Here is a 13,988-nt window from a genome sequence, read left to right as displayed (position 1 = left end):
GCATTTTTAAACAAATAATTAGTTATGTTGAGGAGCACACCAAATTGCTCTGAACGGAAGGAATGCATACAGGTTTCAATCCAATATAGCTCATACGTGAGCATAGATATACACTCTTATGTGTGTTTTCCCATGTGTGTAGGTCCACCTGTGTGTAGAGTGTACCCCCATCACCACCACCACCAATGCTATAACACTTCAGGGTCTTCGTAAATCCTGAGCATTTTTTTTAAATAGCTGATGAGGCAATCTAAACAAATCATGTTTTCATTATGATAATTTCTTATTTCACTTTCACACCATCCTTTGTACGAATTTTTTTTTTTTTTTTTTTTTTTATTACCACTATTGTATGTTCTAAAATTTTTAAATATTTTTGATGAAATGTTTTTTTTGGAGGACCCAAAGATATAACCCATTTTCATGTTATTTGTATAATTCTTTTTCCTTTCTTTCTTGAAGCTTTCAATATTAGCATCATTCAAATAATCATGTTTGTCCGTATCTTCCCCCCCCTCTCGCTGCTTCCAGTTTAGCTGTAGTAACTGTTTTTCCTGATGACCCTCCACGTGGTCTTTTTCCTTTTCCATATCCTTTGCAGATTTCAACTTTTTACTGCGGAACCAAACCCCTCCCCCCCTTTGCATCCTTTCTTCACTGGACGACAAACAACAGTCATGTTGTGTCTGTTTGCACTTATCTAACAATCTATTATTAAGATCAGTACTTTGTTTTGTTCTAAATTTCTTATTGCTCTTTCTGTTAAGTTTATGATACATTTTTCCGTATTTTACATTACTACTGTTATACACATAATGCATGTACTTATCATATTTGCAATTAAAATTCAAGTAATTCATGTTTAGCTTTTTCATGATATTAGTTCTCCTCAAGTAGGTACCATTAATGCGCCCATTCGAATTTATGCAGTTATAATTTTTCGAAGTGAACGCATTATTTGAGTAATTGCCTTTTTTTGAACTCCTATTTATTAAAGACGAATAACATATATTATTCTCTACCAATTTTTTACTTTTATATACATCAAAAACTGTTTTCGCTGTACATATATTAAAATATTTTTTTTGAGCTTTTTTTTTTTTTTTTTTCAAATTTAAGGGAAAATAATTATTAAAAGTAAATTTAATAAAATAACCGTAAAAATGTCTCTTCCTTTTCCTTTTTTTTAATTCTTCATTATTTAGTTGAGTACTTTTTATGTGTGTATGTTTTTCACTTAAACAAATGTTGTACAGCTCAATGAGGTCATCTATATTATTATCTTTATAACATAATAAAAAAAATAAATTTTTAAAATCCTGTACTTTATTTGCACATTTTGGCAGAAAATTTTCATACTTTTCATTGTACATTCCTTTGTTTCTTTTTTCTGATATATTTTTTTCTTTCTCTTCTTGCTCTTTACTATTTTTCTTGCCTTCTTCACGATTTGACGAATTTTCCGCACATTTTTCCTTTGACTTTTTCTGAGCATCCTTCTGCTTGACCTTCCACATACAATCTTCCTTACAACAAAATATATTTGCCATATCATACTTATACACAAAATTATGAATGCCATTTCTGTAAGCATTCTTAAACTCGGAGGAGGAAAAATACGTATTTCTTTCAGATTTTAGGATACTCCTCCTTTCATATTTACTACAACACGACTGATCATCAAGACAGCTATTATCACTTGTGTCGTAGTTATCAATTTGTTGTTGTGATGGGTTTTTTTTTTTTTTTTTTTTCTTTCTTTCTTTTCTTTCTTTCTTTTCTTCTTTCATTTCTTCTTTCATTTCTTCTTTTTTTTTTTTTTTTTTTTTTTTTTTTTTTTTTTTTTAATGTGAATCAACTCGAGGGATATAAATCCCGCGAAGGGGGGAATTTTCATGTAGTCTTTTTTTATACCCACACACGACTGAAAGGATAACATGGACGACTGGTGAGTCAGATAGAGCATAATTTTAGGAATAAACGTCTTGTTACTTCTTCTACTACTACTACTGCTACTGCTGCTTCTACTGCTGCTTCTGTTACGATTGTCGTTCTTGTTCTTTATTATTCTCGTTTTACCATTTTTCCAGCATCCATGTTCAATTTGAAATTTTTCAAACAATCTCACATTTATCATAAAATTAATAGCCACATCAATTAAGGACATACCACTGCACAACCATGACAAATATTTATTACTGTACTCAAGCTTACACATTAATTTATAACAATCGTATATTTTTTTATAAAACATTTTCACCTTATTTTTCTCTTCTTTTTTAGTTATATCTGTGCACTTGCTTTCCTTATAATAATGAAGATTTCTTTTGGTATTCTCATCGCTATTATAGTCTATATCATTTGCTGAACTGTTCATAATTTCTTCCTTGTCACATTTGCAAATAGGACGTCTCCTCCTCTTCTCTTCTTCCTGTACAGGAGGAGCAGGACTAAGACCACGTGCTCCTCTAATCTGTTCGCATAACTCCAAGCATTCACTCCATTTAATACGTTCACATTTCCTATATCGCTTACTCTTCATTAAATCGTTTAACTTGTTTTTATCTCCATCTTCAAAATTTTCCATCTCATCTGTTCTCTCCCTGTGTAATATCCCTACACAATGGTTAGCAGCCCTCCCCCCTAATTTTGTATTGAATTCTTTTTTCTCATCCATAGTAGCACTATTATGTTGTATGACTGTGTTGCAGATATATTCTTGTTTATCATCGTCTTCAACGAACTGCATAATTTTACTATTCCTTTTAGCACTTTGATCCTTTTTTAATTCTGTATATCCTAAATCACCATTAGATTTTCCACTTGATAAATAAACATTACTTTCTTGTAAAATGTTTTTTTCATTATCTTGTCCTTCATAATGATTGCACTCGCATTTGTCATTCGTACTCTTTGTTTCTTCATTTGAACAATTATAATGCGCAGTTAAAAATAATTTGTCTTTATTCCCCATCTCTACATTAACAGTAGGGATAGAATTTAAAAAAAACATACTGCTCAAACAATTATATGCCACTTCGGATGTAGTTGCATTTTCCTCCTCTGTTAAACTACTTTTTGAAGATAAATTTTTATATGCCTTGTTGATGTCCAAAAAAAGATTAATATCGTGATAAATATAAGCGTCATACGAACTGATAAACTGCTTAATGATTTTAATATTACTCATGCTTTTAATGCGTTTATTACCTTTAATACTATTAACGCTTTTCACATTATTAATATTCCTTACACTGTTAATGCTTTTCATATTATTAATACTTCTAATACCTTTAATGGTCTCCCCTTTGTTGTTTAAAAGGCGAAATTCCAAATTTTTCGCCTTTTCATCATAAAAAAATATTCCATGTTCATAATTTACCTTATTTAAATAGTTCGTATCAAAAGAACAATAATTTAATTTTTTTAGATCTTTTAATATTATAGACTTGTTTAATTTTTTTTTTAATTTGTACACAGAAGAATTATGTTTTTTCAACATAGATAAAATTCTATTATTATTATTATTATTATCATTCATATCGTCTGCTGATACATCATTTGACCATGTATCGTTTAATAAAATCTCTGATCTGTCCATATAACTCCTGTTCCATTTCGTAATATAATGAACTATTGAAATCTCTTCTTTATAATAATTATTTAGTAATTTATATATATATGAATTATTGAAAATATAATTTTTTAATTTTTTAATATAATGATTTTTCGCTTTAAGTGTTTTATGCATAAGTGTGTTTCTCCCAGCTACATTTACAACGGAGCACAAAATGTACACATTTTTGAAAAATTCAAAAAGGACATCTATATACGAAATTATAAAATTAAAAATATTAACTAGGTAAATATACTTCGCTATCATCTTATTGTACTCACTGCTCGATAGCTCATCGAAATTAGTTAACTTGTCGTCCTTCACACCATTTATCCGTGCGTTTTGCCATCTTTCGCACTTATTAGCACTGGTTGGTCTCCTGCAGCTTCGGTAAGACTTGGACTTACACCAACAGTTTTGGATGCATTCCTTACCGCACTCACAATTACCGCTTCCTTCACAGGAGTCATTTGAAGTGGTCACATATGAAACATCATCAAAGTTATTGTAACAAAGATGGATATCATTCCTCTTTATATTTTCCGAACATTGGTCCTGGATCCTCATCTTATTCTTCCCCTTGCACACAGTTTCGTAAAAACTGTTGAAATAATTTTTTGGAAATACTTTACTCCCACGTATATCGGGCTCTAAATAGTTCATTCCCCTTTCTGAGCAAAACGCATCTGCGTAGTTATTTCCGCTAGTACTATCAAGTATGAAGCTACTAAAATGGATCAATAAATACTGGAGATAGGTCTGAAATACATTGTAAATGTACGACTTGTCTAACTTCTTTTCATTTCTCTTTTTTGTTTTAATTATTTTATTGTAAATATATTGCTCACTGTATTTTCTGTTCATAAAGTACTGAAAAAATATATTCATGTTATATATTAAGCTGTTACACGTACAATAATTGGTCTTTATTTTTTGAAAATTTCCACCTGTCAAATTTTTCCGTCTTATTTGTTCCACCTTCTTTAAAAAGGCTACATTCGTATTCACGTTATCGCTATAGCTTGGTAATTTCAAATAATTATTCAGATTATTCTCTTCCAAAGGGGAGTCGTTCCACTCATATATTTGTTCATACCACTCCGTGTGGTTATTCTTTATCGGTTTGTTCGTATGCACATTTTCATTTTCTTCTAAAATGGAATGGTTAAAATACGGAGTTGTACATTCATTATTTGTTGTAAATTTATTTTTATACACACAATTAGGATTAGCTGTGTTATTAGGACGTGCCCACTTTTCACTATGACAAATAACTTCCTGTTCATTAATGTTAAGCACCTGCTTCTGCTTATGATTCTGCTTACTTCCACACTCTCCTACCCATAAATCATGCGTGTTAATACAATTTTTTTTTTCAATTAATATATGTTCCTGATGGTTATGATGGCAATACCTTCTGTTCACATTAGTACTGTGCCGTAATTTTACTTTTTCAGTCGTACTGTTAATAATAGAATCATGATTACTTTTACAATAGTCTAAGCAATTAATAGAGTTCGACGTGTGCGAAGTATTACTTGGGATACAATTACCCGCATACATAACTTTTTGAAATATGTTTTTTATGTAATAATTGTACATAGGATAGAATCTAGAATCGTATCCATAATTGCATCCATAATTGCATCCATAATTGCATCCATAATTGCATCCATAATTGCATCCATAATTGCATCCATAATCGCATCCATAATCGCATCCATAATTGCATCCATAATTGCATCCATAATCGCATCCATAATCGCAGCTAAAATCACATAGAGAATTAGGAAATTTATTCAGACTGTTCATACGATGATTCTTATAAGGGGACAACGTTTTCCCACTTTTATATAGGTAATCGTCATACTCACCGACACATCGATCGTTTCTCTTCCTGTAGGATATACTGTTACTAGTTATTGTGTAACTGCGCTGGAAAGGAGTACAATCAAGAGGAGAAGAAGACGGTGTACCCTTCTTATCCCCCTTCTGAAATACGTTTCTATCGTTACGAGAAACTCTTCTATCCTTCGGGATATAACATTGTTCAGAATTATAATAATCGTTATCAAAAGACAACAAGAATAAAAAGAAAAACATTTTCTCACTAATTCCTAGAATTCCACAAATAATTGCATATGCTGTTAATTTACATCTCTCACTATTAGTAGTTTTAATACAGAGATATCTATTTATCATTTTAATGATTTTTTCATATTTTTTTTTTTCCTTTTCTATATTATATTTTTCTACTTTCTTTTTCAGGAAATTCTTTCTACTATTATATAAATCACTCATAATATTTAAAAATATTTTTTTTTTTTCTTCTACGGAATCGTCAAGAATATTATTCTCTATTAAGATATGTTTATAAAAGAAATTTAATCTTTCAAGCATTACATCGTTCATGTTATTTATTATTATATTTTTTTTAATACCCCGATAATTTGCACATCCCTTATGCACATGTGTATCGGAGCGCTTCGCACTCTCTGCCCTTCCTTCTTTAGCATCACCATCACGACCATCTTTTCTTTTTTTCTTTTTATTTTTTTTTTCCCATTTTTTAAAAGGACAGTTAAGTTTAACTTCTTCACTCTGCGCATTCCCTCTGCTAACATTTTTACAGCATATATTTTTATTTAAATCACAAAGGGTTTTTCTATATATCAACGCCTTACAATTCCTTTTCCTTTTTTTTTTCTTCTTTCCATTATTTAGAAAAAAGCCCTTTTTTATGGTATTCCCACTTGATATTGAAAAATTCCCCTCATCATTACCATCATCACTATCATTATTATGCATGCCTTTACTTAAATTTACTGCTGAAATCTTTGATGACTCCACGTTTTTGTGTTTTCCATTCCATTTTCCCGAACACTGATTATTTTTACTACGGTATGTCTTACTACTACATTTGTTATTATACTTTTCGTTTAATTTTTTCAAACTATAATAATATTTTCTCAAGTACTTACCAATCCTTACTGACTGTTGAAAACCTAGAAAAGTCAAATCCCCCTTTCCTTCCTTGAACGGCCAAATATTTCGAATTTTCTTTTTAGGTGTCCTGGCACCATGTCTCATGTAAATAATATTTGTAATAATTTTAAACTCGAAATAGTTAAATATACATTTTTTACATATGGTTATATTTTTTAAAAATTTTTTCGAATTTTCGTAACAACAGGAGTAGTAACTCTTTCCTGACTCACATGAATTATCTGTACTGACTGAGTGGTGCGATTTTGGAATTATTTTTTCCTTTTTATCTTTTTTTATCTTTTTTTCAGTTTTTTCTGTTTTTTCTGTTTTTTCAGTTTTTTCTGTTTTTTCAGTTTTTTCAGTTTTTTCTGTTTTTTCTATTTTTACTTTTTTTTTTTTTTTTTTTTTTTTCTCATAAAAAGAGAAAAAATAATCCCCGTTCTCTTCCCCTGCTTCGTCTTCCTTCCTTTTTAGCATTTCGCCAAGCAAGGAGCTCGTTCGGGGAGCGATCTATCTATCTATCTATATATATATATATATATGTACGTACGTGTGTATATATATGCGTGTTATATGTGGATATGTACAGGGGTGTATTATACACACACGTAAGCACAAGTATACATATAAAAGAAATATATATATACAATGCGAATATATACATACAACGCAAATATATACATATAATCGAATATATACATACAACGCAAATATATACATATAATCGAATATATACATACAGTAGGAATATATATACAAAATATGAATATGTACGTGTAATATATTTTTTTACATATAAGGTGAGTATGATAATCTGATAACATGTTCACTCACTAACGGTAAGAAATCGCAAACGTGACTTCATTTGCTAATATTCATCTTTTTCCAAGTACAACAACAAAAAAAAAAAAATAATAATAATAATAAATAAAAAAGAGGAAATATAATATAAATAATTAAATAAAAAAGCAGTGATAAAAATAAAAATATATAAACCTAAAAATGTACTTTGACCTTTATGCTTAAAACCGACGGGCAATTTGTACATGCAAAAAAACGTGATGGCTATATATAAGTATATGCGTATACATATGCATATGAATATTTATATATATATATATATATATTTGTGTTCCCTTTGTACATTGTGCTTAATGATGTATGTCGAGCTGACCTTGTTAATAATCAACTTATGTAAGGTATTCGTTCAATTAAAGGTGTAGCTAAAATGATTTAGAATTGTTTCCCCATTCGTAAACGGTTGCTCATATGGTAAATGTAACATCTTTTAGTTATTCTTTTGTTTTCCGTTTTTCCCTTTTTATTTCTGTTCCTTTTTGTCCTCTTTTTTTTTTTTTTTGTTTTTTGATTTTTCTTCCTAATTATTTCGAGATCGCTTCCTTATCTCTTTTGCTACGTAAATCGCTTGGTTTCTCTCCCTTAGAATGCCGTTTCGTTTTTCTTGTTTGTAATTGCAATTTCGTGAATATTAATTTGCATATACGTACGTGTATATGTCATGTAAAATGATAAAAAAAAAAATATATATATATTTTTTTTTTTTTTTTGTATTCCTTTTTTGTTCACTTGATCCTCATTCGTCAATACATGTTCACTGTTCTCTTTTTTTTTTTTTTTTTTTTTAATTTTCAAATTAAAGTTATTCCTTGCATGTTCATAATTTTTTTTTTCATCTTTTAAACACATGTTATGAAATGTAATGAAAAAGAATGTACGCACAAATATTTCGTAGACTGTATTTAAATATACGTATATGTAAGGGTAAATGTATGTATAAGTAAATACATGTATATATGTATGTATGTATGTATTTATATATGTATTTATGTTTGTATTTATATATGTATTTATGTTTGTATTTATGTATGTATTTATATATGTATTTATGTTTGTATTTATGTATGTATTTATGTATGAATTTATGTATGTATTTATGTATGTATTTATGTATGTATTTATGTATGTATTTATGCTTGTATTTTTGCATGTATTTATGTATGTATTTACGTATATACTTAAATATGCGATTTAGTACGAGTAAAAACAAAGGAACATTTGCAGTCAGACGTACAGGAATGTATTTGAATGTAATTGTTGCTTTGGGGACTTTTGTATTTCTTTATTTTTTTTTTCTTCTAAATAATAAAATGTAGTTAAAGATTAATAAAAAGGCATAAACGAGTAGTTAAAAAAGCAAAAGGGGGGAAGTGTAATGTGAATGTTAGGCGTATGAACCTTTTAAATGTATGGCGTGTATACAAGAACATATGCATATATTAGTACATGTAAAAATGCGACACACCTATGCGTATTAACACATGAATTATGTCTGTGTTTAAATATGTAAAAGTTTGTATTTGTGTAAATATATACATACATATATGTACGTACATATGTATACGTACATATGGATACATACATATACATACGTACATATGGATACATACATATATATACGTACATATGGATACATACATATATATACGTACATATGGATACATACATATACATACGTACATATGGATACATACATATATATACGTACATATGGATACATACATATACATACGTACATATGGATACATACATATATATACGTACATATGGATACATACATATACATACGTACATATACATACGTACATATGGATACATACATACGTATATACTTAAGTACTATTGCGCAAAGTGTGAATGTGCGAATGTGTAAGCATACGAAAGTACCTTTATTATTAGCCCAGTGAAAGGGCGGATATCGCCTGTACAAGACATGTAATAAATATATTTCTTTGCATAAAAGAAATTTGAGAATTTTCTTTTCTTTGTGATTTTCCCGTAAAAAAGTATAAAATTAAAAAATCCGTGAGCAACAATAAAAAAAAAAAAAAAAAAAAAAAAAAAAAAGAGAAACACAAGAGCAAAAAGGCCAAAAAGCAAAAAAGCAAAAAAGCAAAAAAGCAAAAGAAACGAAAAAACGAAAAAATGAAAAAATGAAAAAATGAAAAAATGAAAAAATGAAAAAATGAAAAAAAGGAAAACGAAAAAAATGTACAAATAAATACATATACACTTTTTATACGTATTTATGGGTGTTTATGTATATATATTACATGTTCACGAATGATTGTGTATTTACTTATATGTGTACATTTGAATGTACACATATTCACACACTATTATTTGGCACATTTATTGCTAAAAACATCAGGGAAATTTTATTTTTAAGTTTTTTCATAATTTATTTTTATTTTATTTTTATTTTTTTCTTTTTGTGAAAAATTCGTTTATATATTTGTAGCCCATCTGAACAGATTAAAAATTTGCAATATTTGCAATAGGGTATTGTCAACTTTCATGTGCTCATATGTTTTATTTTGAAAAACTATATAATATTAATTGCGACGCTCGGAAATATTACGTTATAAAGGGGAACCCATCGTACGTTAGCAACATGTTTAAAAAATTATCAATATATATACATATATATATATATATATATATATGCAATTAACGGTATATAAGCATATATATACACATACATATACACTTCGAATTAAGCAAGAATATAGACTGAAAGATTAAAAAAAAAAAATAAATTGTTCGTCTGATAAACTGATTTTAACCGTAGAAAGATGAAAATTTTAACGCACGCAATAAAAATGAAAAGGGAATTCCAACATAAAGTATAACATAAGCGTTCTAGCGTGTTCACATACGTAAGTACGTTTGATATATATATGTACATGTATATATATATACACATCACGATTCGACTACGAACGGAAGCAACTGCGTAGACAAATAATTATTCATTCCCAACACACATGTTTTTATAAAAACAGAGCAGCTAAATAAACAATTAAACATGGCACAATACATATCGTAAGATTTGAAAAAGAATTATAAAAAAAAAAAAAAATTATTTCCTTAAATGGTTAAATAGTTCATGGGACTAGATTAATCTGCTATAAATTATCAATTTTTGCAGAGTTTGAAACCAAATATTTAATGTTTACATATGCTTATCATATGCTTAACATAAGCTGAACAATATTTGTAAAAGTAGTATACTATACGACATGAAATGAAAAAAAGGATAAACGACTAAAATATGTATATATTATATACATACTCACATAGCTACATTATTCTCCCGCTGGAATTATGTGCACATACATATTTCTTTTCATAAACCAAACATGTATTTTTATACTCCATTTATCCTTTCCTTTACCATTTATTTATTCCACTTAAAAAAAATAGAGTTTTTCTGATCACTTTTGTAACAATATACGGTGGATGGAACAATTTTCTTTTTTTTTTTTAAATAGGAACAATATCGTTTCACTTTTAAGTAATCGCGACTGCTTTGATATAATGATGACACATATTATAACGAAAAAAGCAAAATACAAATTAAGTCGACAAAATAATGTAAGAAGTATGTACAAAAAAGTATAAGCATAATTAAACTACACATATAGATGGAGCGTACTGGTATGTAAAAAAATACAATAGAATATACATTCTGTGCCTTCTCTTTTTTCTTAACTTTCATGTGCTATAACATTCGTTTTTGAGGCTAAGAGATCATAACTTTTGGCGGTGTTCCCATGTGTTTCACGTGTTTTTTATACCTTTTTTCGCGCATTTTTTATACCTTTTTTCGCGCATATTTTATGCCTTTTTTCGCGCATATTTTATGCCTTTTTTCGCGCATATTTTATGCCTTTTTTCGCGCATATTTTATGCCTTTTTTCGGGTATTTTTATACCTTTTTTCGCGCATATTTTATGCCTTTTTTCGGGTATTTTTTATACCTTTTTTCGCGCATATTTTATGCCTTTTTTCGGGTATTTTTTATACCTTTTTTCGCGCATATTTTATGCCTTTTTTCGCGTATTTTTTATGCCTTTTTTCGCATGTTTTTTGCACCTTTTTTACGTATCTTTCTTGACTCATTGCTGAATGCTCTGAACGTATAACGTATACTTTTCGAGATAATCTACGATTGTATATATTTTTTTATTTTTTTACTACAGTTACAACGTGCCTTTTGAATTGACTTAATTATTAATAACGTTATATTTTTTTTTTTTTGTTTTTTGCTATATTGTATTTCGTTTTATTGTGTTGTGTTTTTCCATTTATTTTATTTTGTTTTATTTTAATTTGGTTCTCTTTTTTTTTCCTTTTCTGCTCGCATTATTTTATTTTTTTCCCCATCAAAAAGTTCGTATCTCCAGTTGTTTGCGTTAGAACGTACATGCTGCATTGTTTATATATATATATATATATATATATATATCAGATACAAATTAGCATATATACATAAACCTATGAATTTTAAATTTACACGTACATTACTACATCATTACGTCCTACACATCAAGTAAACAAGGAGGTATATAGGCTCTCTTTTTCGATACGATAAGCAAAAAAAAAAAAAAAAAAAAAAAAAAAAAAAAATTATTTTTTTGCCGTTTTTTAAGATGAAGATTATGCTCCTTTTCCTTCTTTTCCTATACTGCGTAAATGGTATGTATGTTGCATAATTCTTTGTCGATTTTTCCCTTTTTTTTCGAAATATTTTTAACTTCAAAGGAGTAATTAACGAGAGAAGGGATGCGCATATATATGAAGTGGCACCCGTAGAGGCACACATATACATGTACATACAGGAATACATACATGCATATGTACGTACAGCCAATCACACTGAAAAAAGCTATTAATAGCAAAAATACTTCTTGCATATAGACATAAATAGTACTATTATACACAATGCCAACGAAGACGCACACACCACTCATTTTTTTTTCTTCTTTTTTATGAAGCTTTTAAAAATACTCTAAAAGACGGAGTCTCGTTACAGATTTTTAAAAAAACAAAGAATGATTTAAGTGTCAATTACACGAAAAAGGACAAGGACTTTTTACGAAGAAAACAGATAGGTAGTTCGTTAAAAAGTACATTTGATGATATCAAGCAGATAATTTCAAAGCAGCTATCAGTGGAAGAAGATAAAATTCAAACCGATTCAAATTTTACCAAAGTGAGATATGAGAAATACACAGACTACGGGGCTTTTCGAGGCGTCTAACATATGTGTTATGTGGGTATATGTGTATGTATATACATGCACTTGTTTATACCTCCATGTGTGGCTGCTTTTTTAGTCCATGTTTATAGCACTATACACTTTCTCCCACCTTACCGTTCGCAGGACCTAGGAGCAGATAGCTTAGATCTCGTCGAACTAATCATGGCCTTGGAGGAAAAATTTAGTATCACCATTTCCGATCAAGATGCCCTCAAAATCAATACAGTTCAAGATGCCATTGACTTTATAGAAAAGAATAAAAAGCAGGATGCATGAGAAATGTATGGTGAGCACGTTCGTAAGCATGTGTGAAGTAGTAAGGAACTTACTGATATATTGTTGCACAAGTAGACAGACAAAAAGATACATCCTTTGAAAATGTATCTTACAGATGGGAGGAAAAAAAAAAAAAAAAAAAATATATATATATATACATACATGTGTATACCTATTCTTAAGTAGTTCTCTTAAATAGCTGTTCTTAATTTTTTTTTTTTATAATAATGTCTAATTTGCAAATTTCGTTTAAACATATATACTAAACTGTTACGAGAAAAATATACTACATATGCCTTTTTTTTTTTTTTTTATTTCATTATATACTTTTATAAAAACGACCATGTATTTTTAAAAATCCACAATTTTTGTGGGGAATGGAATGTATCAAGGAATGTGGTTCTTTTGTTGTTAACTTGTAAAAAATTGGAAAAAAAAAAAAAATATATATATATATATATACAAATATATTTATTTAAAAAAGTGCATCCCTCAATACAAGTAATCCCAAATAATAACGAACGAGAATAATTATTTCTTATTTTTTTTTTTTTTTTTTTCTTTTCTTTTCTTTTTTTTTTTTTTTTTTATTTTGAATTGCATAAAGTAGTTAATATTTCTTATATTTCATATATGTTCGCTTGAGTATTTGTATACATGCAACTGTGCAGTATGTTATGCCATTAACTACTTACCCCTCCTCCGCGGCTGCTGCTGTACTTATTATCTTCTTTTTTTTGAAAAAATTAATCAATATATTGAAAAGCAAAGGATGTGCACACTATCAGTATAAGAGGCTACTATTTGCGTATGTATACGTGTATGTGTATGTACTTATGTGCAAATGTTCACTAACTGGTTTTAAGGGCGCAGTTGGGACTCTTATCTTAAAATGACAAAACGGCTTATAAGATGCTCTCCCTTTAACGAGCTAAAGTTATAACAAAGATTAGTTTCAATTTCTCGGATTTATTAATTATATAA

At 28.8% G+C, this 13,988-nt stretch overlaps 2 protein-coding genes across 2 annotated transcripts; one reads left to right on the top strand and one right to left on the bottom strand.

The window, feature by feature from the left end:
• Positions 1-188: 188 nt before the first annotated feature.
• PmUG01_04023700 (conserved Plasmodium protein, unknown function) lies at positions 189-7,081 on the bottom strand (the record flags this gene model as incomplete). The annotated part of the gene is given in 2 exon segments (XM_029003237.1): positions 189-1,820; positions 1,835-7,081. The coding sequence occupies 2 exon segments, from the start codon at positions 7,079-7,081 to the stop codon at positions 189-191; spliced, it is 6,879 nt and encodes a 2,292-aa protein (XP_028859691.1).
• Positions 7,082-12,117: 5,036 nt separating this feature from the next.
• On the top strand, positions 12,118-13,004 carry ACP (acyl carrier protein, putative; the record flags this gene model as incomplete). The annotated part of the gene is made up of 3 exons (XM_029003236.1): positions 12,118-12,163; positions 12,463-12,680; positions 12,852-13,004. The coding sequence occupies 3 exons, from the start codon at positions 12,118-12,120 to the stop codon at positions 13,002-13,004; spliced, it is 417 nt and encodes a 138-aa protein (XP_028859690.1).
• Positions 13,005-13,988: the final 984 nt, after the last annotated feature.

The sequence above is a fragment of the Plasmodium malariae genome, assembly GCF_900090045.1.
Source record: "Plasmodium malariae genome assembly, chromosome: 4".
In the NCBI taxonomy this organism is placed as follows: Eukaryota; Apicomplexa; class Aconoidasida; order Haemosporida; family Plasmodiidae; genus Plasmodium; species Plasmodium malariae.
Note: the sequence above shows the minus strand (reverse complement) of the source record. Positions and strands in the feature narration are given on the sequence as shown.